Source organism: Chrysemys picta, chromosome 5 (genome assembly GCF_011386835.1).
Source record: "Chrysemys picta bellii isolate R12L10 chromosome 5, ASM1138683v2, whole genome shotgun sequence".
Classification (NCBI taxonomy): Eukaryota; Metazoa; Chordata; order Testudines; family Emydidae; genus Chrysemys; species Chrysemys picta.
In genome coordinates this window covers 112628700-112653359 of record NC_088795.1, presented here as the reverse complement: position 1 = coordinate 112653359, position 24660 = coordinate 112628700, and the positions used below count along the sequence as shown (strand labels likewise).

At 40.2% G+C, this 24660-nt stretch overlaps 2 protein-coding genes across 3 annotated transcripts; one reads left to right on the top strand and one right to left on the bottom strand.

The window, feature by feature from the left end:
- Nucleotides 1–779: 779 nt before the first annotated feature.
- QDPR (quinoid dihydropteridine reductase) lies at nucleotides 780–15860 on the bottom strand. 2 transcript variants are annotated; one of them, XM_005296167.5, is made up of 7 exons: nucleotides 15725–15860; nucleotides 15098–15190; nucleotides 12326–12422; nucleotides 9407–9547; nucleotides 6247–6355; nucleotides 4711–4794; nucleotides 780–1702 (listed from the first exon to the last, which is right to left on the bottom strand). In XM_005296167.5, the coding sequence occupies exons 1-7, from the start codon at nucleotides 15818–15820 to the stop codon at nucleotides 1597–1599; spliced, it is 726 nt and encodes a 241-aa protein (XP_005296224.2). In that variant the 5' UTR covers nucleotides 15821–15860; the 3' UTR covers nucleotides 780–1596. The 2 variants fall into 2 exon arrangements, with proteins under 2 accessions (XP_005296224.2, XP_023966458.2); XM_024110690.3 differs by lacking the exon at nucleotides 9407–9547.
- CLRN2 (clarin 2) lies at nucleotides 15559–23032 on the top strand. The gene is made up of 3 exons (XM_005296168.4): nucleotides 15559–18162; nucleotides 21848–22027; nucleotides 22513–23032. The coding sequence occupies exons 1-3, from the start codon at nucleotides 17910–17912 to the stop codon at nucleotides 22776–22778; spliced, it is 699 nt and encodes a 232-aa protein (XP_005296225.1). The 5' UTR covers nucleotides 15559–17909; the 3' UTR covers nucleotides 22779–23032.
- Nucleotides 23033–24660: the final 1628 nt, after the last annotated feature.

Sequence of the window (24660 nt, the reverse complement as noted above, 5' to 3'; positions counted from 1 at the left end):
GGTAAAGCTAGTATGAAGTTCAGACCCTCATCTGAACTTCAAAAGTTCAGGGGTGTTCATATCCAGAGTTCAGTTTGGGCCCCCATCTTCTCTATCCTCATCATTTTACATTTGTTCCAATCCAGATTCTAAATAGCAGGAGGACCAGAAATACCATAAAACCACAACAGAAAGGTGTTTTCTCATAAGAACTCTAGCAAACTCATGAGGTTTGGTTCATGCCATGGAACAATGAGGAGGTCACAGTGCCACTACTAGGAGGAAGACGATAGGCAAAATACTGCTTTCGTTAATGTGTGTACTATGCCAAATGTCCCAAAGTATATCAGCTGATGTTGACCACACTTCCAGCCATCTTCTCACTCTAGAGAACCGCAGTCAGTATGTCTTAGCCCATACCTATGAATTTGAGTGGTGCGGTAAGTCCGGCCCCAGTCCTGTGACAGACAGGGGGTGCTGAACATGAACACAGAGACCTCTAATTGACTCAAGTCTCATTTCCAAATGAGTGTTTTTGGACAGTGGACAACAGATACAAAGGAGATAAAGCGAGTCCAAGCTAGAGAAATGCTAGGGGTTCTCCTTACTTCTCTATAGTAAGAAACTATTTATAACATTTCCATAACACACCATAAGAAAGAAAACAGGAGACCTTAAAGTATTCCTGTTGTCTGTACACAATCTCAAGTAGGGAGCTAAGAATTGTTCTGGAAGCACTGTACAAATCTGTGTAGATGTTACACCACAAATTTAGATTATAAAATAACCAACCCAATAAATAAAACAATATATATTTATTTAGCACAAAATCCTCTATAGTCTAACAATAGTCTGTGCATTCTACTTCTATTTCCTAGGGCACTTTTTCTCCTTCAGATAGTAAAGAGCCATCAGGAGTTACACAAGACACATTTATAATATTGTATACCAGTTATTTGGGACAGAAAACACACAACAATAATTGTTGGGCTGACAGCCCTTTTGAAAGCTTTAAGGCAATTTAAGGGCTCTAATCTTGCAACTCCATCTTGTGCAAGTAACCTTTATTCAGTCCCATTGGCTCCAATGGGACAACTTGAATTGGTATAGAATACTCATAGGAAAAGGGGTAGCAGGATTGGGCTTTCCATAGGGCTGCAGTGATTTTATTTTAGATCTATGTCCAACAAAAAAACCTAGAGTTAGGATATTAGAAAACGATATTGCTGAAATGGACAAAAAAAATTGCCCAAAAGACAACTGAGACAGAACTTGACAGTTATATATGTAGGTACATCACATCATTAAGCACAATTTCTGATACATAGCCACCACTGTTTGCCTTATTTTAAAGAACAGAGGTAACCCCATAGAGAATGCGCAAGATTAGGACATTTGCATATTTTAAAAATCTATAGCCTTGATATATGAGATAGAAGACAACGGATACTTTTTGGTAAAGGAATGTAGCTTGCATCTAAGAACAGAGAAACATTAGTCAACATCTAGTTTCACAAACCAGATAATAGAATCACTGGATACAGACGACCACTCAAACTTGACTAGAATGTTACAACCTTCTCATGTGCTGTGTTTTCACAATCACACTGATGAGTCTCAAAGATGTGCAGCAGCTAGTTCTGTCTTCCCTCCTGTGGTTACCACCTGGATTAGGCTTCCTGAGCTTGGTCTGTTCTTCCCTGTGATCCAGTCATAAAAGGTTCTGTTAAAAAATATGAGAATATAATAAGTGTAAATAGGCAAGGGGTGTTTAAAAAAAAAAAAAAAAAAAAGTCAGCCTGCAATATCCACTTTTTTCTCTGTATGCTGTCTTTTTATGTGTGGATCCTTTATAATTGTCTCCACGAGGAACCCCTTACATTCACACGGAGCCCTACGAAATCAATAATGTTCTGCACAGGCACAGGGATCCACCCACGGAGATCTGATGGCACGACTGGGGCCTAGAATGTAAGTTCTTCAGAGCAAAGAGCTGTCTCTCGTCTGTCTACAAAGCACCTATTGTCCTGTTGGGCTCTATCACCATGATTTTCAGAGAGTGTGCAGCACTGAAAATCCAGTCTTACATACATAATAAATATTAATCGTTAACTTTGGGTGGAAGGTAACTGTACTCTGATTCTGCTCCTAAAGTTTGCAAAATATTTCAATTTCTTAGGGGAAAAAAACATTTTAAATATAAAAAGTAAATCCTACAGAAATTTACTGAAACTGATGTCATCAAGGTGACTAGGCACATTGGGGTCCAAAACAAAAAATATTGTTGGCATCCCAGTAGAGAACTGGTTTTTTCCTTCAGAGTCACCCTTCCACTGAAGATTATGGCTAAAATAAAGTTAATATACTTCAAAGCTATGACTTTGCTTTTTCTTTCCCTTTCTCATATATTTGGTCTCCTCTCTCATTTTCCACTTATTCTTTTCTCACTCTTCTCCCATCTCTGACCATTATTTTTTCCCTATTATCATCCTCTGAGTCTCTCCCAATTCCCTCCTCTCTTTCCTTCACCTCCAATGTTCTCCCTTCCTATCCCATCCCTATCCTTCTTGGTCTCATGCTCTTTCCCTTGTCTGGTGCTCTTTTTTTCAGCTTTTTTCCTTCCCTAGGCATCCTACCCCTTTAAACACTCTCTCCCATCATCACTCCACTGAACTGCACAACTGTGGAAATGATTCTTCAGGGCTGTGAGGGGAGCAGTGGGACTTGGAAGTCTCACAGGGAGGAATTCACCCCTCAGCAGAGGGCCACCGCATTGCCTATGCTCAATTTAAACACTATTTTGAAGATCAGAAGAGGTGCAGAGGCCTTGTGTTAGCTACTTAAGGTGGAAGGGAGAAGTGCAAAGCATTCTTCAGGGTCCATACTCTATCCTCATGCTCTGCACTCCCCAGTAGCCATTTTGAATGGTCATGCAATCTGATGCAATGCATTCTGGGGCATACTAAACCCCAGAATGTGATTACCAGATGGTATGAGAATTCCTGTGAGGATTCTCGAGAGGAAGGCACTGTCACCAGTTCTCACAATATTTGGTGGTTTTCTTGAAGCCCCAGCTCCTTGAAGGCAAGTGATTATGTGAGAATCTCAGCTTTCATTAAGGAAGTAAATCTTTAACACCCTACAGGCTCAGCAACCAGGAGGCAAATTAAAGGAAGCACGATTTTCAAAATAATCTCATGATTTTGGGGGGCCTGGCTCCTAATTTTTGAATACGTGGGGATACCAATACAGGGAAATAGTCTTTGGTTCTACCAGGAAGTGTGACGGAGCTTCTTACAGAGTGTGATCATTACTGAATCATAAAACAATTTCAGAGATAAAGATTTTAGGTTGATGGTGCTGGTTTAACTCTTAAAGGGGGGTGGGGGGGGCGTGCAGAGGATTGTTTTGCCCACTGTGGCTAAAATTACTCTAGTGGAACAGATTATGGTTTAGTCCTCTTTTTTTCTTCCAGTTTATTTACTTTATGCAGCACTCCATGCAGTCAGTCTCACACGTAGAATCAGTCCCCAGGTTTGTGAGCATCTCTCACAAGTGAAAAACAGTTTAAAAACAACCCTTACAATTAGGAACGTGTTTGTAAAACCACAGCATCTGGCCAAACGGTCTCAGGAGTGCAGGTAAATAACTGAAAGTATTTACTTTTTTTTTTTTTTTTTAACTAACTAGATGTCAAGTTGGCAGTGGCCCTTTAAATAAGGCAACTCAAACAGCTGCCTAGGCCTCCCCTGCCTAAAACCATCCCTGAATGGAAGGTCCAACTAAAGCACTCCAAAAGGCAAGGAAATCCAGAGTCACAACAGACACGCTGTAAGAACAACGGTGGGAAGTACACAGCTTCAGCCTCGTTTCCAAGCGCCCTGGCTTCTGCAGGCTTAAAGGGAGAACTAGAAAACTAGAGAGATTTTTTCAATGCCCTTCATGATGTATGAAGTTGGATCTGTTTCCACTCTTCCCTCCCCTCCCCTACAAAAAATGTTGCTGTTTAAAAAGAACCAAAATCCTACATCATGCCTTCACTTCCCTCTCTATGCCATGCCATCTTTGTCAAGATAATGCCACAAAGCCAGCACCAATGAGCTGCAGGGCTCTCTACCCTCAGCCGAGCGAAGGAGGGGACGCTGAGCCTCTACCCCTCAGTATGGAGCAAAGAGATCTGCAGCTCATCTTGCAGCTTTTTGCTGCTTTATTCAGGTCCGACCCTCCACAGATCTAGCCAGTGAGGACTTGATTGAGTGATATTATTCAAGAAATAAGCAGACAATGGCACTTCTGTGGGAGGAAATGGGCACACAGAAGGAGGGGGAACTACATCTACCTTAACACAATATAAAAGAAGCATAAATGCTTTTCTCTTTACAGTTCACCTTTAAACCAGACTGCTTATGTCGGACACAGCTGATTGTGATTTAACTTAATTGTCCGCATGCTTTATCAGGGCTTGCTGACTTTAAAACACTTAGGGCTAGAGCCTCAGCTGGTGTAAATTAATGAAGGGCCACTGAAGTCAATGGAGTTATGCCAATTTTCCAACAACTGAGGATTCGGCCCTATAAGCTTAAGCTAACTTCAAAGCACAGAAAATAGGGTGTGCACAGAAACATCCAAATCTAAGTGACAAGACTGTCTATTTTTAGAAGAGAAGATGCAAAAAACCAGCTGTTTTAAAAGGAGAGCTAGGAATTGTTTAGTCATTGTGCATGTACTCACTCAGCAAGGAATTCTAGGGGTGTCCAGGAGCTGAAATCTGCGTCAGGCATTGATTTCCTGTTCATTGGTGTATCCAAGGTAACCCTGCAATTGAGAGAGATAAGCCTTTCATTTGTACATTATGCTTCTGATAAGAGCTGTCTGCTCTTCCGTTCTTTGCTCTAGTATATGCTGAATTTTTAGAACAGGGCACTGAAATCCAAACAATGTTAGATGGATTTCTCTTGAAAGCTGTATGTCTCTAACAGCATGTAATCATCAGTCTTAAGTTTTTAAATCTATATAATTAAATATTATATTTGTAAGGTAGGATCTTCAAAAATGCCCAAGTCACTAATACGTTGCTGAAAATCCCCCCCTTAACAGTTACTCTCTTCAAACTTTATACAATAACAAAACCTTTCAAGGCATCTATGCAAGTTTGGAATGGCCAGTAGCCAAGACACCAGTGTGAACTTAGTATCTGACTGTTGGTGGTACTCTGCAGGGGCAGGGGTTAATTATTCAAATATCCTGTATGTTGTCATTCCCTGTCCAAAAAGAAATGCAGGTGGAGAAGCTTGTAAAGAAGAGGGTGAGATGTAATTAAATGAGTTCAGACAGCATTTTTAAGCCCCTCCACAGTACTTCTGAGCACTGACAATCTTCAAAGACTGTGTTTCATATGGGCCTGGAAAGGAAATACTCAAATCCTTAACTAGGTTATCAAAGAGACTCACAGAAGTTAGATCTTTTCCATGTCTATTAGGCCAGCCAGTTCATCCACCCCTCTGTCAATGCAGGCAGCCAACTTATAATAAAGTGTTAATAGGCTTGTAGCAGGGAAAAGAGGAACTAAACCTTTTGTATTCACAAGTCTTCAAGGGACAATTACTTTAGCTGCCCAAGTCACTCTATCAAGAGGATATATAATATCGTGCACTACAGTAGAAGCTACATTTCTATGGAAAAAAATCTCAAAAAGGTAAAAAGTTTGGCAAGACATATTTTCCTCATCTAAAACACCACTTGGCATTCAGAAGTAAAGTTTGATAGACATCGGCTAACTTTGCCCAACCAAAATTAAGGAATAGTGAATGCAAACATTCAAAAGCACTTTCAGCTAAATAAAACATTCCAGTATTTTCTTTTTCCACATGAACTATAAAGCACATATTTTAAACAGTTTCATACGTCTAATTTGTCACTTTTAGACTCCTATTTACACTACAAAATAACCATATTTAAACATGGTTTAACCATCTGTCAAGGTTAAATCATGGTTTTCTAACATTGTAACAATGATTTCTTCTGTCTGCACAGGAAAGAAAAAATATGCTATTTATTGTTTATGGTAATGCCTATAACATGCTAGGTATGTTCTAGACTATTGACGAGGGATGGCCTCTGCTTTGAGAGACCACAACCATGTTTAAACTGTTATTTCTGTGGCGTAGATGAGGCCTTAGAAAAGAAGTACATCCATGTGTCACTCAGTTACAGTCACACTTTAAAATTAAACAATGCAATAGTACAGGTAGCTATGCAACCACTTACGGTAGAACAGCAAGAGCAGCAGACCCAGATGGCAAGCCACTGTTTGCACCAGCTAGACTCTGACAAAGCTGATGTACTGCTCCTTTTGCCATGCCATACCCAACCATCCCTAACAATTAGAAATAGAACAGATTAAAAAAAGAGTTCTCACTGACAAGAGTTGTATAAAAAAAAAAAAAAAAAAAAGAGTGAAAGTTTCTGTTATTTGATGAAAGGAAGGTTTATATTCACCTGCAGCAATCTAGGAACAGAATCAGTCTTATAGCACATTGCAAAAACGTATACACATTTTTAGAAGAACTTACCCATGACAAAGGAATTGTGTTGCTATCACAGAGCACAATTTATCTAGCAACACGGAATTTAAAAAGTATTTTTAAAAATTATGATTCGCTTAGTTGGTCTCACAAATTGTGTGCCATGAGATCTGAACACAGCGTTATGGCACTTGTCTTTATAAAGACACCCAGAGAAGATATATCTAGAGCTGAGAGAATAACAGATTTTTCAGTTCATTGGTGATTTAAAAAAGTTGAAAAAAAAATTGTTTCAGGTTCAATAAAACACTTTGTTTCAGTTTTGACCATTTTAAATTTTTTGAATATTTAAAACATAAAATTAAAGAGAATTTTGAAAAAAAAGCTGTTTTAACCCCCCCCCCACACACACACACACGCACACACACACTCCCCCCCAAAATCAATATTCTGTTTAGGAAATGTTGTAATGAAATGTTTCAATTTTTTCAGATTTTTGTTTTTTTGTTTTTCTAATTGAATACTTGAGTGAAATCTACATAAAATTTTAGAAATCATCATATCTGTCTTTTTCGCCAATTTTTTTTTTTTACCCCGCTCTAGATATATCTACTATCTATGGCCATAATCTTGCAAACACTTATGCATGTACTTAACTTTAAGGACAAGTAGTCCCACTGACTTTAATGAAACTATTCACATACTTAACAGTAAAAAAGTGCTTAACTGTTTGCAGAATCAGGGGTAAATACATACAGCCATATTAGATGAGTCCAGTGGTCCACCTAGTCTTGTGTCCTGGCATGTCTGACACAGACCTTTACCAGATGCTTTGGCAGAAGCTGCAAGAAACCCCACAGTGGAAAGTCTTTAAATAACTTCCCTTATGGGCAGGTTTCTTCCTAACCCTTATCAGTTACTAGTTGAATTAGGTTCTGTAGCATGAGAGTTTCTCTCTCCAAAAACAAATGTCTTATACTATCTAATGTAACTATGGATATGTTTTCACCATCCATATAAATTCCTGTTACTTTATTTGGAATTTTACTGAATTCTTGCACTCAATGATATCTTGTGACAATGAGTTCCACGAGCTAGTTATGCATTGTGCAAAGACGTATTTCTTTTGATCAGTTTTAAATGTGTTGCCCTACAGTGTCACTGAATGTTCCTTTTTTGGGTATTAAGAGAAAGCCTAAATAAAAGTGGACAATTTACCTTCTCTTTACTATTTGTTGCTTGTATCCCTTATATCCTCTCTTATTTGTCTCCTTTGTAAACCAAATGGTCCCAATCTTTCAATCTTTGCCATCCATCCCTGAGCCCCTTCTACTTCTGCTATATATTTTTTCCAGTTAGCTGTAGGCGATTTTCATTTAAAGTTACTATACTTAAATAGGAAAATTGTTTCCAGAGTCTACTGAAAAACAAGAAGACATACCATAAGAATGGGGGGAAAGAATAGCTAGACTTCCATAATTATGAATAATAACAAGCCTAAATGTCAGAAGATACATTTGCACTAGTTGAGCAACAATTCTTTCCCAATTCCTCCTCAGATTTAACAAGGTTCATGTGTTTTCCCACAGCACTGCTTGTCTTAAAAATCCACAATGATTGAAACCATCCTGCTCAAAACATGAAAGCAAATTAAGTTGATTCTCTACCCTAACAAAATGTCACGGAATTACTACAAAGGGTTCACCTATTTGTATTTTTGACAGTATATGGTCAGTCTGTTGCAAAAAAGGAAACAAACAACCTTTTCACTCAATAACAACAATTTTATCTTCAGACTACGTTAGATGCAGCTTTAAACATGGGAATATAGAGGCCAAATCATTAACTAAAAAATACAATATACTTTCCTAGAACATAATGGTAACACTTAATTCCTTTAGCTCTGTTTTCAGACATAGCTTTGAAGACGCACCCCTTATCTTTACAACCTATCCTATCATTTTAACGTTTAAAGTTTCTTATGTCACATCAGAATATTGTTGCAGATATCTAAGAGAGCAAAGTAACACTAATATAAGAGACATGGAAATGGAAGTTACTTCATTTGCATCTCAGATAAATCTTGCAGACTTTAAGGGATGTTAACCTCTCTGTCTTCACCCTTCACACTCACAGTCCCCTAGTGCCTGTGTTTTTTAAATTGTTTTCAGACTTTCTTCTCTACAAAGAGCAAGAAAAACTGGAATGAGATCAAAGATCACAAGGTATATTTCACAAAGTCTATACTAAACAACTAATGGAGACAGAGGCTGAAGGTCATCAAGCTTATCTGTGTCTGAAGCAAGGTGAACTGGATTCAGAACATAACCAGGATGGCCATGTTCAATAAAAACAACTGAGTCATCACTAACTTTAAAAAAAATTAGTTACCTAAGAACCCTGCCTTCCAGGAAAGCAAATATGGAGTTCAACCTTCTCCAAGGGTTTACAATGTTGTATCTAAAATTTTTAATGTGTTGTTATTCTATCCTTGAGGGGGCCACTTAGGGATCTGGGGCAAAATCAGTACTTGGTCCTGCTAGTGAAGGCAGGGGGCTGGACTCGATGACCTTTCAAGGTCCCTTCCAGTTCTAGGAGATAGGATATCTCCATTAATTAATTTATTTAATTTATTTAATTTAATTATTTCCCAAGCACTTCTGACTGCTTGCTATATTAAAAAAGATTTTACCAAAGCCAGACAACTAGTATTTAAGCAACAGATTTTCGCTCTTCTTTTTTTGCACTATACTTGCCAGGGGTTTTGGATTGCCAACTGCAAAGTTACAACTTTCCTCAAGGGATTCAAACAGCTGATTATCATATGTATATGGGAAGAAATGTAAGGGTAATTAAAACAATTATCGTTGGTGTCAAAGCAAACACCACATTTTGCTTGTTACCTGGAGTTCCAGCCAAAGCAGCTTTTGCTCCAGTCAGAGTCAACAAGCCTCCTTCTTTCAGATGTTTTGTGGCTAAGTGACTGGAAATAGTTGATGTCCAAACACTCTGTTTCCACATCAGGTCAGAATTTTTATATAAAGCTGAAAAACAAAATAGTTCATAGAATATTAGGGTTGGAAGGGACCTCAGGAGGTCATCTAGTCCAACCCCCTGCTCAAAGCAGGATCAATCCCCAACTAAATCATCCCAGCCAGGGCTTTGTCAAGCCTAACCTTAAAAACCTCTAAGGAAGGAGATTCCACCACCTCCCTAGGTAACCCATTCCAGTGCTTCACCACCCTTCTCGTGAAAAAGTTTTTCCTAATATCCAACCTAAACCTCCCCCACTGCAACTTGAGACCATTACTCCTTGTTCTATCATCTGGTACCAATGAGAACAGTCTAGATTCATCCTCTTTGGAACCCCCTTTCAGGTAGTTGAAAGCAGCTATCAAATCCCCCCTCATTCTTCTCTTCTGCAGACTAAACAATCCCAGTTCCCTCAGCCTCTACTCATAAATCATGTGCTCCAGCCCCCCCAATCATTTTTGTTGCCCTCCGCTGGACTCTTTCCAGTTTCTCCACATCTTTCCTGTAGTGTGCGGCCCAGAACTGGACACAGTACTCCAGATGAGTTGGGTCAATCATCTAGAATGCAAAAGTCTTCTAGTTCTAGCTTGTGCCCCACCATACAGACTGAAACAACAGTATGCAAATCTGCCTTATGCCACTTCGTATACCCCACTTCTGCTGAAATCCTCATCACTGCCTTCAGCGCCTCTCGCCTTGCCCACTGTATCTCCATCCTCTTTGGCTTCCTCAAGTTCCTGCTCAACAGCACGTGCACAATACTGTTACCTGCCCTCACTACAACAAGTGTGACCACATCCCCTATCCTCAGCCAGTTCCATTGGCTCACCTTTAATTTCTGTACCCTGTTCAAAACTCCCCTCATTTCTAAAACTCCCATGGACTTGCTTTCATCAGTGTCAAAGACCCTGTCACTTTCTTTACACCCTCCTCCTGTGCTCATCTTGCACCAGCTTCCTCTCTCTGTCCCTTTGCATAGTCTCAGCTGTGATATTGAGAGCCTTCTCTTCTACAGCTCTTACCTTCTAGAATGACCTTTTCATCTGTATGGAAAACAACTCTTCTCCTTGCCTATTGTTCTTAAGTTCTCACTCTTTATTCTTTTAACTTTGTAACTGTATTATTTAGCTTTATAGTCCAGTTAGAGTTTGTATGAGAGAAGCTGTATAAAATAAAGTTGCATTGTTTTGCATAAACTATAGGTTTAAGTCTGTTTAGTTCTTGGATGGGCGACCACCTGAGAAAACCAAATGCTCTATATGCTTTTTCTTTTCTGTGATCGTAAAGACTGCTCTGAAATATTTTATGTCTGCAGTGGTGATCTTTGGGTAGTGCTCTGTAGTATTACATAAAGCCTAGTTTTTTATTTCAACCGCTGCTTGCTTACTCCCTGGAATGTCATGAAAAACAACACTAATTGCTGGACCGCAACCATTTTTTCCCCAGGGGCTTTGGTCTTGTTAGGTCTCATAAGCTATGCAGGACTGGACCTAGTGGATGGAAAACCCCAAGGAATAAAGGAATTGGTGGGAAACATATCTTTTGTTCAGACTATTGTTCAAACAGGGGCTCCATCTGCCTACAGGTGGTCTGGACTCTATGACTGCTGCCTAGACATGCTCAGAATCTCAAGACTTCTTAAGGACTGGCCTGCATGTAGTTTCAATTTAAAAAAAAGAGTTGTAGTATTACAGCTAGTCAATTCAAATGAAAATAGAATTTTAAAATAATTCAGCAATCGTTAGTGTTAACAACATATTACTGGGGGACAGAGGGAGAAAAATTAAGATTAAACAAAGAATATTGAATACCTATACCTTTAGCATTTAAGATGTTTATTTCCATAAAAACCACTACCTTAAACTCAGACACACACACATATATTAATAGCATGAAGTAGACAGGATGACCACCCATCCCTAGACATTCCCATTTGCCATCCTGATTGTCAATAACTTAAACTGACAGTACTGTATTATCTGTTAGCTAATTTACAGTAGTTAAACTGTTTGACTGCATTGTGTTGGATTAGAACAGATACACACAAATATTTACTTTTTTATGAAACAATAGTGAATGTCATCTTCCTATGTTGTCTTTAAAAATAAGAAACACCTTTGCATTATATGTGGTGAGAAAGGGAGGGTCCACCAGCTGCTTTATATACTCCAGATAGGAAATTAGGCTAATAATTTTGGGTACCCTAACCTAGGTTAGGAAAATTCCATTCTGGCTATTATGAAATGTTAGGAGCTCAGTAACAAGCCATTTTAATGTTAAACTTGAGGACCTGCATCCATTTAAAAAAAGCTATTTTAGGCACTATATAAAAACCTGTCAGTATGCGACAGTATAGTGTCACAATACACCACCAGTGAAGACTCTGGAAGGTAGTGTGGCCTAGTGGATAGAGCATTAGACTGGGACTCAGGAGACTTGAGGTTTATTCCAGGCTCAGCCAGTGACCTTGGGCAAGTCACTTTAAATCTCTCTGTGACTCAGTTTCCCCATCTGTAAAACGGGGCTAATGATACTGACCTTGTCTATAAAGCACTTTGAGATGTACTGATGAAAAATGCTACATTCGAGCAAGGTAGTATTATTAATCACGTTACCATCAAATAGAAAAGGCTATGAAAAGCACTTAGAGGTGGTCCAGCTCCCATTGATTTGGATACTGTGTGATCACAGTAAAAGAGATTTTAGTCTGAGAGATCTACCTCTTATCATGACTTTTTCTTCCCATTGCATTAATGTGTTTGTCAGTATACTACTAACAAAGGGCTTACATTTAGCTTTTGCACTGCCACCTGCCCATCCTCCAGCTACACACAGGATAGCATCCACCTTCTGTTCACCCAGAAGTTTTCCAACATCTGCTGTCACCTTAAATATATATATAACAAAGAAGTTATAAAGTCATTCTGAAAATATTGCATTGAAGAAGTAAAGATATAAATACCCAACCTTTAAATTGTAATTTTTAAAATTATTTTGCACATATGGTGATGTAAGCAGCTATTTAAAATTAGAGTTTATGATTTTACCCACTGGAAGTAAAACAACAATGCTGAATCCTGAAAACAGATTAAACAACCACCATATGCTAGGTGATGTCAATGGAACTAATGTGTGAGTAAGGCTTGCAGGATCAGTTAGTTTCAGGGACCAGGCTCTCTATGAGCTGAGGGGTGAAAACATTATCTACTAGCACTTTGAGTTTTTCTTGGGACACTGCTTTACAGGTAACAGTCCTTCCTTTTGTATTGTACTGTTCAGAAACATGGAATGAAGGTGTAAGAAAGAAATCTCATAATGGAATAGCCTCGCTGTTGGTAAAGTTTCTGCCTAACCCTAAAGCTTATACCCTAAAGCTTGGGAGCATAGTTTATACCCTCGCTTATAAGCTTAAAGCTTGAGAGTTTATACTTTTAATCTACCCTATTTGTTTCCTCTCCCAAGTGTAGGACTTCATATATATATTAGCACTGAATTTTATCTCTGTGGAACTTATACCAAGAACCTTTTGTTGTTGTGCAAATTATTCAGCGACAGATCAGTTTCCAAGTGAAAAACCAGGGGTATAACCAAATCATTTCATGTTTTAAAGAAAAGACCAACATTAAAAAAGCAGAAATATGACAAGTTTGAGGTTTGAAATACTCCAATCTATTTAAAAGCCTTCTGAATTATACATGCATAAACGTAACATTATGCCTAATGATTCAGTTTATCAGTTAGAGGAACATGCTCATATGTGAAGAACAAGGCTTCACTTGTTGATAATAATGTAAAAATCACACGTAGGCCCCGATTCTGCAACTTCTGCATGGAGGTGGACTGTTGCATCTGCATGGAGCCCCATCAAGCTCTCGGAGGCTCTGCATAGGCACAGCAATCTGTCTGCACACAATACATTTCAGGATTGAGACCCAAGAAAGAAGTGGAAGGTTAGGAGACCAAGTTCTTAAATAAATTGTCACAGCTAAGTCTCCAAGAAACATTTTCATGCAGATAAGTTGTGTTCAATTAGCCTATCCAGCTCTAATGGCTTTTCCTGAAAAGTGTTGTGCCTGCTGCCGTGGCTCATAACGAAGGGTGTCTAAATAACCACATTAACAAAATGTGGTCATCTTGACTACAAATGTGGGTGACTGTCAAGAAAGGAAATCAGATTAGGAGAGACAGGTAATACAAAACTGTAGTACATTTACAATTTGAATTTTAAAATGACAATGTCTGGTAATTTAGGCTCCAGAATTAGGTAGGGTGTGTGTGTGTGTGTAGGGTTGTTTGGTTTTGTTTTTTTAAGTTTCATGGAAATGTTTTGGGGACCAATCCTGTGAAATGCTCTTCACAGTTCGACCCATGAGTCCGTGTTAGCCCCACTGACTTCAGTGGTACACTGCATGGGTGTACAGGCATGCCCATGTGAGGAGCTTGCTGCATTGATGACTGAGTGTTGATGAAGCTATTTTTTGTTTCTTTATTTCTTTTCATAATTTTGCAGAATTCTGACAGAGAAGGAGGAAAAAAGGAAATTGACTAGAAACTGGCAAGTCTAGTTTCACTGCACAAAGTGCAAAAAGTAAACCAATGTGACCAATGGAAAAAAAGAAAACACAGTTTTGTAAAATTCTTTCAGATTCTGTCTACAGCAGAGGTTCTCAAACTGGGGGTCGGGACCCCTCAGGAGGCTGCGAGGTTATTACCTGGGGGGGGGAGGGTCGCAAACTGTCAGCCTCCACCCAAACCCTGCTTTTCCTCCGGCATTTATAATGGTGTTCAATATTTTTTTAAAAAGTGTTTGAGTTTATAAGGGGGGGGGGGGCGCACACTCAGAGGCTTGTATGTGAAAGGGGTCACCAGTACAAAAAAGTTTGAGAACCACTGGTCTACAATTTGTTGTTACCCAGATACAGATTTTAAAGATAAATATGGTTTTAATAAAAGGAGGGTGTCCCTGCGCTCTCTGAATGTAATAATACATATACATAGGCTCCATATTATCCCAAAAAGAATGAACAATGGAGAGTGAATGAGAACTCGGTCTTTTTTTAATATGAATACACTGATGATAGCCTTAAGTGTGGGGAAGCCAGGTATCAGGCTGAAGAGGACCTAACTGCATGGCCACGGGGAAACAGCTTATAAGAAACAAAGCAAAGCATCAGGGGGTAGCCGTGTTAGTCTGTATCTACAAAAACAACAAGGAGTCTGGTGGCACCTTAAAGACTAACAGATTTATTTGGGCATAAGCTTTCGTGAGTTAAAACCTCACTTCTTCGGATGCATCCGAAGAAGTGAGGTTTTAACTCACGAAAGCTTATGCCCAAATAAATCTGTTAGTCTTTAAGGTGCCACCAGACTCCTTGTTGTTAAAGCAAAGCAGTCTATTCTATAATCTATTCTAGATAGGATTATATACTGCAGTCCTTAAGACATTTAGAAACCTAGTGCTTTTCTCAACACTTGAAAGAACTGCCCAGGCACCTTCCTAACACAAAGCAGTTGATGCCACAAGCTTTATTACAACATTTAAAGGAAAATGAATCAGTCACCTGATCTGCTTGCTCAGTGAAGGAGTCGGTCATTTTCACAACAACACTGGCATTAGCTTCTTCATTTTCTGCTAGGTCAATGCTGGCAACCCACTGATAACAACAAACAAGAACAAAGAGAGAGTTTTACTTTTTAAACGGATCATTTATCAGTAAATAACTGATATTTTAAAAACAAGTATTTAAGGAGCCATACAGTCTGTACTTTGCCCACTTCACAGCTGGGGTGAAAAACCAATGCACTTAATGATTTGCAAGGAAGGCAGCAATTGGCCAGCTGCAAACTAGCTGCCAAGCTTTACTCGTTCGCGGGGAAGAAGCCTCCCCCCTCTTTGGGGATTAGCTGCTGCAAGGAAGGGTTTAAAGTCTCTTCCTCTGGCAGGAGAAAGGAGTTCGTGGTGTGTCTCGGCGAGATTTACACTCTCGCTCGTCGGTTCTCAGAGCTCTGCAATTCACGGGTCACTGCACGGGGGAGAGCCCTGGCCGCTGGGCCGAAGCAACGCAGAGCGGTGCAGGGCTGCGATACACAGGAACGCGCGTCCTTCGCGGGCAGCTGGTCCCACACACCCCCGCCCCAAGCCATGCAGCGATGGCACTAAATGCCCAGCCCGCTCTGTCAGTGGTTACCCAGTGCTTGGCTCTGAAATACTGCACGCATTTGGCTCCCAGGGCCCCTCTGCCTCCATACACCAGCACCCTGTGCGCCTCTGTTGCCGCTGCCATGCTCCGTCCACTGTCTGCACGGCTCCCTCTCGCCTTCTGAGCCTGCCGCTGCCAGGGGCTTCGGAGCCCGCCCCGCCCAGCAGCTCCGCCTCCCCGCAGGGCCGCCCAGCGGCAGAGGGACCCTTTCGCTTCCCGCTTCAGCGCTCACCACCGCCATCTAGGCTGGCTGAGAAGCCGCGGGTGGCGCTGCACTAATTCCGCCCGGGCCAGGGATCAGTACAACATGCCCCTGCGGCGGGCCTTCTGTTTAAGTTCGAGGTATAAATAAGGACGCTTGGTTGCACACCATGGATGTATGTATCTATCTATCAAATGCCGGTGAGACAGCGCTGTGCAACAGAATCCTTTGATAACACAGGCTCTATGTGCATTTTCGATCATTTTCCGCCCCCGGTGGATTGCCTTTGCGCTCCTATACAGATTTCCCACGCGGCTAGGAGTCATTGTAGACTAGTGGCAGCAGAAACTTTCTGAAACTAATGCATTTTAGTTAAAAATAAAAAGGTCTAGCAAGCAACACGTTAATGCCCCAATACAAGGAAAAGCCAGGGTGCAAATGGTGCTGGAAATTCAGTAGGAGACACTCAGTACTAAGCCAGTGCCCAACCGGCATGTTTGCGAGCAATCCCTCATGGTCACTACGGGCCACACATTGCACTTCACATAAAAATAAAGGCATCTTGGTCAAACTCTAACTCAAAACATTACATCCTACTTAAATTTCTAGCGCATATGCAATGACCCTATATCCCTATATGTTAATTTACCAACAAAATGCAGCTACCTCTGACGACAGCAGCTATTAAGCAGAACACTACATAATAACTTAGGGCAGGAAATGTTTGTTCCTTTTAATACATTTGTTAGGTGATCTTATTCTCTGATGCTGGGCTCGGGGTAAGAATATGTACATATAGATTAGATAAAATAAGAGTAACCGACTGAATCTGCAGGTGAAATTTAGGTCCACTGTAATCAACAGAGCTGGAATGTATCCAGGACTCCAGGGTTACTCTCCTTACTTTTGCAAATAGTGCTATGTGGGACCTTCACTGACGATAAATGATCAAGCCTTTGGTTTTATATTTTACTCAAAAGACAGCAGCACCTTTTGACAGCACTAGTACCCCTCCACAACTTATTTAGGCACTAGTCAGAGGAGTATTATGTTACCTACTTTACAGGGATGCTGGGAGGATTAATTGATTAATTAATTTAATTGTAAAGAGCTTTGAGGTCCTTAAGTAAAAGTGCCTATAGACGTGCAAACTTTTTTTTTCTTTCAGTGTTATCTGGTAGTACTTCTGGCATGTACAGTTGTGACTGTTTCTGCACATGTTTACATTAGCAAGTCGCTGGTATATATTAAAGAAGGCTGGCATTGTGTTCTCTAAGCTACAACAAATTGCTTTGCATCCTATTTTATGTGGAAGATTAATCTAATAAATCTTGGCATCCTGAAACATCATTTATACACTTCAGTTAACAGGATTGGCGAATGGAGGGTCATCATTTTGTTGTTTACGAACAGTTCTGGTGGCTGTGACAGTAGTGACATTTAGAAAAAGGGGCACCGCAGCAAGCACCAAGGGAAAGACATTTGATACAGCTTCGGTGTCAGCAGAATTCTGTTGCCAATTTTTTTTTCCACATTACATCCCTTTCACACAATTTGTTTAACTTTTCTTTATAATCCATACAACTGAATTGTGCATCTAAATTTCTCCCATGTGGTCCTTGTCAAGAAATTGGTGTCATTTGAGTATTTAAAACAGGGTACAATTAAACCCTCTGATGAAACATTAGTCATGCAATAGATATAGGATTACTTTCTGCAGAAACAAGCACCACTGCGCTACAGTGTAATGAAGTTGTTCTTCGCAACCATTTCAGGATGTTGTTGTAGCAAATCTACACTTTGGGCTTGCTTTTTAACCGTGCCTCTGGTTTTAAAATACAATGAGATTTAAAGGGTGTGTGTGGAATAACTGGCATCTTACTACCTGTGGATTTCTGAGCAGCAGCAAAATGTAAAACTCATCTAATTACTGCCGAGAGGCCTTGGAGATGATTTCTTGAAACTACTAGGATGCCCAACTGCTTTAAAAAGACCTTGTTTGTCTTGGCTTCTGCATTGAGTTTTGTATCTTTTCTCTTGATTGTCATTGCTATGGGGACCCAAAAGTGGATGACTGGCAAAATCCTTTGTAAAACAGGAGCTGATTTGGTCAACGCCACAGACCCAGAGCTAGTTAAGTTCATTGGAGATATTTACTACGGACTCTTTCGGGGGGGCAAAATACGACAGTGTGGTTTGGGTGGGCGGCGTTCCAAATTCACAAGTAAGTAAAGTTTTGGTTGAATATATAAATAAATTCTAAGAGCATTGTAAGTCCTTTTGTTTGTAGTACCTGTAGAATTGGAATAGTTATTGAACTCATATCTATGGCTCATTTTCCTTGTGGCTTTTATGGTTCTGAAATATGAATGAGAATTTTAAAAAACAAACATTTCGTTATGTTCTTTGGTACAACCTTATATCACTGCATAAGCAGATAAGAAAAATATTCCTTAATTATTATGGGATAGACAGAGTTTCCTTTAAATTCTGTGCTAGGGCCTGTGTATCTCTGTACCACCCTAGGAGGAGTTCTAGGAAGGAACTGTGACTCAGAGCCTCCCCTCCGAGTCAGGATTCTCTTAGAGCTCCTGTTTTACATGGGGGAAGGGAAAGTATGTTGTGTTGGTCAACTATCCTTCCCTTGTGTCCAGCTGACTCCAAAGGCTGTAACATAGAGGGAGGAGCCATGGCTCTGCGTGCTCCTTGACTCTCTCTTCTTCCACCATGCCCAGCTGTTTGTGGGAGGGAATATTGGCATACGGCCCCTGCTCACCCACCTGCAAATGCCTGAGCTCAATATCTGGGTAGATCCAGTTCAGGGGAATGGAAGAAGGGGCAGCTTTATATCCCCTTAGTCTCCAGCTCAATCATGTAGGGCTAATTCAATCCTTAATAAATACAGACTTTCTCATCAGGTTGCTATGCAACCTGAAGGGGAGTGCTATAATTGCACAGTGACTACTGGAATGCATGGATATTATACCAAAAGGGTCTGATCCTATAGTGATTATGCAAACCAAACTCCCATTAAAATTGGTGTGACTCTTCCTTGCTAGGACTGCAACCAGATGGCAGAGTTCTGTAAATGAATACGGTATCAAGATTTCCTTTTTTAAAAAATTCTGAGATCTTTAGTTAGATGCTGTGGGCTAACACCTGGCCTCCCCTCGAGAGATTGCCTATGCTGGGTGTGACTGCCAGGCAGGCACTCCGGAGCCATTTTGCCAGTGTGCAGCATACATGGGTAGAATACCTCAGGAGGCCCTAGAGGACCACACTTAATAAGGACCCTTCTTTCCATTGCTTTAGAAACAAGGTACTGAGCAGACCCCGAAACCCAGTGGCCTCAGAGGACTGTGTGATGGGTTATCTGCCCCAGCCCATGATGAGGATGCACAGGAGCTCTCTTCATCCTCTTTCCCTCCTCCACCGTACAAATCTGCAGGCTTAGTCGAATTTTGCCCTGTATGTTTTGTCCTTATGCCCCCTCCCCTAATAAACTGCTTCATATTAGTGCTCCCAGTTTCACACTGACAGTGTGTGCCACAGAAGGCCCTGCCATGATAATTATTCTCTAATAACAAAGGATACTAGTTTCTGTCTCCACACTGCTCAGGTATCCTCCTACCTCCCCCACTCTCCTTCCCTCTATTGGTCCTGTTCTTCCTCAGGATCCAATTTAGAGCAAAGCCTGTCAGTGTGGTGATTAATTTTTAACCCAATTAACAACCCAAAAATTAAATAATGGAAGCATAAACTTTAAAAAATACACATGCATGAAGAGCACTGAATTTTTCAAAGTAATCCAATCGACTTGCGTCTATGGAGGCATGGACATCTCAGAGAAGTGGAAGACTTGCAAGGGATCCTGCATGTGTTACTTCACATAGAGCCACATCAAACCTAAGGCCAGCGCGGATTGGGATGCTCTGCAAACTTTATACAAAATGTAACTAAAACTTGGCCAGCAGCCCAGCAAAACTAGCTGTTACCTAAACTACAACTGAGCCAAACATAGAAAAGAAAAAGAAGGTGAAAGGGGGAGGCTAAAATGGTCAGTGATATACTGACCCAAATAAAAAGGCCTTAGACCATGCCTGAAAAACAGTCATAGAGGGATTCTGCTGAACAGCTTCTTGATTCTGTAGATGGGGTCCCTAAACAGAGAATGGGGGTTCCCTTGCCTCGTTCAGAGTCAACCTGAAAAAGGAGACTGAGAAAACTCATCTGACCGCAGATACATTGGAGGGAACACAAAGGAAACCTTGGGCCTAGATTATTGAGAGCTTTTTATAGGTTGGGCCTGCGGACATGAACTGGCAGGGCAAGGAGAATGGGACTAGGAGACAGAAAAGGAAAATGGAGGTTGTGGGAGGGACTGGGAGCAAGTGGATGTAGGGAAGACTGAGATTGGATGAGATGTCAAGGGAAACTGGGACTGGCTAGGCAAAGAGACTGAGAACCAGTGGGGCATGGGGAAGGGGAAAGATTTATCTGCTGAGCAACCAGGGAGCAGGGGAGAACTGGTACTGATTAGGGAAAGGAACTGGAACAAGGACACAGAGATTGGATGGAGAAAGATTTGGACTACAAACAAGTGGGGATAGGGTCTGTGGTGGGAGGGGGGCAGTGTCTACATGCCAGGTGGGGATGATAGATCGCATGAGGAGCTGGGAGTGGCTGGGAACTGGGATTAGCTGGGCAAGGAGTTGGGGGAGGGGAGCCTGAGAAGGGGAGTTTGGAGGGGTGGGATTAAGACTTGATGGGCAGGGAGACTGGGTGAGAAGCCTGAGAAATAGCGAATGGGACTGGCTAATTGAGGAGAATGAGACTGAGATGACGAGCCGGGTAGGGAAAAGAAGGGACCGGACTGGGACAGGTTGGAGGGAACAGGGTAGAAAGGGTTATGCTTGAGGAGAATGGGCAGAACAGTCTGGACCCATGGGAGCATGGAATGAGGCAGGGGTCCTATGGAAAAAATAGTATGTGACTCTGTAATTAAAAGCTGTATTATAATACATACACACATGGAGAACAGGCAACCTTAACTGTGACATTTCCTAACTTTTGCATACTGGGCTTTGCAACCTTAATAATGTTCTTTTAACTTTTTGTGTGTAGGTGGTGGTGGTATCAAGACAGAAGTAACTTGTTCATTAGCACTATCTATTGAGACTGCAGTATCATATCTAGCCTGTTTAAGGCAGCCTGGCCTGTAGTGAAGTCTCCTAGGCTTACAGCCTGATTCAGCAAGGCACCTAATCACATTTAGTTGCTGTATAAATTTAATACAGATACATAACTATTAGAAATGAGCTCATGGTACCGGGTTTGGATCTGAGATTGTGTCTACATTTGGAACTAGGTGTATGATTCCCAGCTCATATAGACATAGTTGCCCTAGCTCTAATCAAGCTAGCATGCTAAAAATAATAATGTAGCCAAAGTAGCATGGGGATCAGTGAGCAGTGGCATAGGCTAGCTGCCTTGTGGGCCACAAGGGTGCATAATCTGGGCGGCTAGCCCGTGCTGCTGCTCGCCATTGCCCATGCCACAGCAGCTACACTACTGTTTTTAGCACACTAGCTCAATGACCGCTAGTGTGAATATGTCTACTCGAATTGGGAGATCACACTCCCAGCTCATAGCATAGACATATTCTGTATCTGAATTTCCCCAAAGTTCAGGGGGGTACAGGGTCAAAATTCTGCTCCTCTGATGTAGTGAGCAGATAAATTCATCCCTCATGAACTAACACACCTGTATCTACCCAGATTGATTCCTCCCGTAAATAATGTCCTGTTAATTTGAGTGAAAAGCAGTTTATAGCATCAGTATAATGTGTATCCTGTAATTTTCACAGGAAGATTTATACACTGAATAACTGAATATTTGTTTCTTGCCAGTCTTCCCTCATCTGGTGAAAAAGCTGAATGCAGGCCTTCATGTGATGATTTTAATCTTCCTTTGTGCAGCCATTTCCTTTGCTCTGGTCAGTTTTGGATTCTGCATTCTCAATGCAATAAAAGTTCCATACCGAGCTATTAAAGGTCCAGCAGGTATTTGCCTATGGAATTTACTTGCAGGTAATATAATTTTAAAATAATTTTTACTACCAATCACATTTGAATAAAATGGTAAATGTGTACAAAATAAAAACATCTTCCCCTTGCCATATCTATATTTCTCCTTGGCTTATATACTTGTGTGCAAAAATAGAGTTAGCACTGAATTTCCCTATATTAGAATAAAACTATTAGAAGGCATTTCAGCCTTAAGCATATAGTAGATTGTTTTGTATGAACAGGGAATTCACATATATAGCCTCAATATCACATACAAGAGAACTTTAATAGAAACATAACATTGGTGCAATGCTTGGTCACCTAACTAATAAAGGCCCCAGTTCAGGAAAGCACTTAGGCACATCCTTAAATCCATCCTTAATCTGGATAGCACTTAATTATGTGTTTAACTTTAAGCATGTGCTTAAATCATATTTTTGTGAATCACAGCCAAAATGTCTGACTTGTTTTGAAAATGATTAATTATTTTTTTCATTCTGTTGCAGGAGGCTTTACAGCACTGGCAGTCACTAGCTTTATAGCTGCTGTTAAACTTCATCACCTCACAGAAAGAATTGCCAATTTCCAGGAAAATGTCTTTCAGTTTGTAATTTTGGAAGAACAGTATGAAAGCTCCATTTGGCTTTGTGTGGCTAGTGCTACATCTCATGTAGTAAATTTGTTGCTAATAGCCATAAGTGGGGTTCATTTCCCTGAATTCAAGACTAAAACCGAAGAAGCGACTGTTACAGCAGAAGATATCATGTACTGATAACCTTCACCTCCATAAAACTAGTTCTACAAAGTGAACTCTCATGATAAGAACAGCTCCTTGGTTCTGCAACTTTTGAACTGGATGGCGATTGTTGCTGTCATGGACAGTAAAACTGCCACTTGCAGAAATATACAGTATATTTGAGGCCAGTTGTCAGTACCAGCAATTAATATTCATGCAAGGAAGACAAACTATAGAAACCTCATAATTGAAAAACTAACCAATATGGACAACAATAAAGTTATTTTCTAGAATATTTTTCATCTTAAATATTTTACATATCAGAGTTAAAGTATGTTTTCACCAAAACCAAAAAGTGAACTATAGGTAAGGAAGAGAATACATAAATCGCAATACTTCGGCCTTTAATTTACTAGAACGCATTTTTATTTCAAAGCAGGAAGAACAGACACAGGATTTAAGGTTTTATCCAGAGTTGCAAGCTATTTCCTCAGAATTCTCTAGAAAATCTGAGAGGGCCAAGTACACCTTGTTTATTGATGTGCTACAGAACTGGAAAAAGCAACAGAGGGTCCTGTGGCACCTTTAAGACTAACAGAAGTATTGGGAGCATAAGCTTTCGTGGGTAAGAGCATCTGAAGAAGTGAAGTTCTTACCCACGAAAGTTTATGCTCCCAATACTTCTGTTAGTCTTAAAGGTGCCACAGGACCCTCTGTTGCTTTTTACAGATTCAGACTAACATGGCTACCCCTCTGATACTTGAGAACTGGAAAAGTAAACTCCATTACCTGGAAAACTGAAATGTAAGGGAAAGCACCAAGAACTTGTGGAAAGATTTAGAAACTTAGAAACAAATATCAAAAGCTAGACTCTAGAGAAGTGGAAAGAAGAAGAATATGGAATATTATAATAAGAATATTCTTAGGGAAGAATAATAGCATCTAAGAAAAGTGAAGAGCTGGAAAGTGAAGAGTTCTCTAGCCAATGATGGGCAAAATGTTTGTACACAGACGCTAAATAATATTAGGATTGTTATGATAACCTGAAGATTCATATTCTGATAGACTTATGGTCCTCGGGCCTCTGCCAATTCTTGTTTTTATCTGAAATTAAGTACAAAATGTTGTCTGATGAAACAGTATTAAAATGAAAAAGTGTTATACTAAAATGGTTAGATGTGTGGAAAAGTTTGTTTGTGTGAAATACCAGCACTACCACAAGCATTTAATCAACTGAGTCACAACTGATGCGTCATAAACTGAAAATCATCAAGCCTTAAAGTGAACATGAGACTTCTTGAGTTTAACTATCATAGTGAAACAAAATAGATTCCTAAACTATTTATAGATGACAGTTACAGAAAATTGGATGTAAAGAATTTATTTGAATTCATGAAAAACTCTTTTGGTAAAGCTACCATCCCAAATTGATTCTTAAAACACATTTTATTTGTAGTCATCTGATTAATGGAAAACTGCTATATTTTGTAAATTGCAAATACAAATCTTTATTTTAGTCAAAGCCCCTATCAAAAGAGGTATGAAAATCTTTTAGAAGAAAGATCTGAATAGTTCTTATACTGCTGCAGGATATTTTAAGAAAATGTTTCATTTTTATATGAAAATCCCTCTACACTGAAAAAATAATTTTAAAAGCCAAGGTCAACACTTTCAAACTTGGGTACTTGCATTTAGGTAAAATTCTGTATCTGATTCCAGACAGAGCAGCTGGAAACTCATTCCATAAGCATTCAAAAAATTCACCCATAAAGATTACAAAATAGCAGGATAAGGAAAGCAGCGGGAATTTTCAGTGCTTTTGGAGCGCTATTATCATCAGCTTTGCATGAGTGAGAAGCTAGAGTCAATAAAGGAGATGTTTCCTAACCCATAAGCTATAACAGCCAATTTTGTCCTG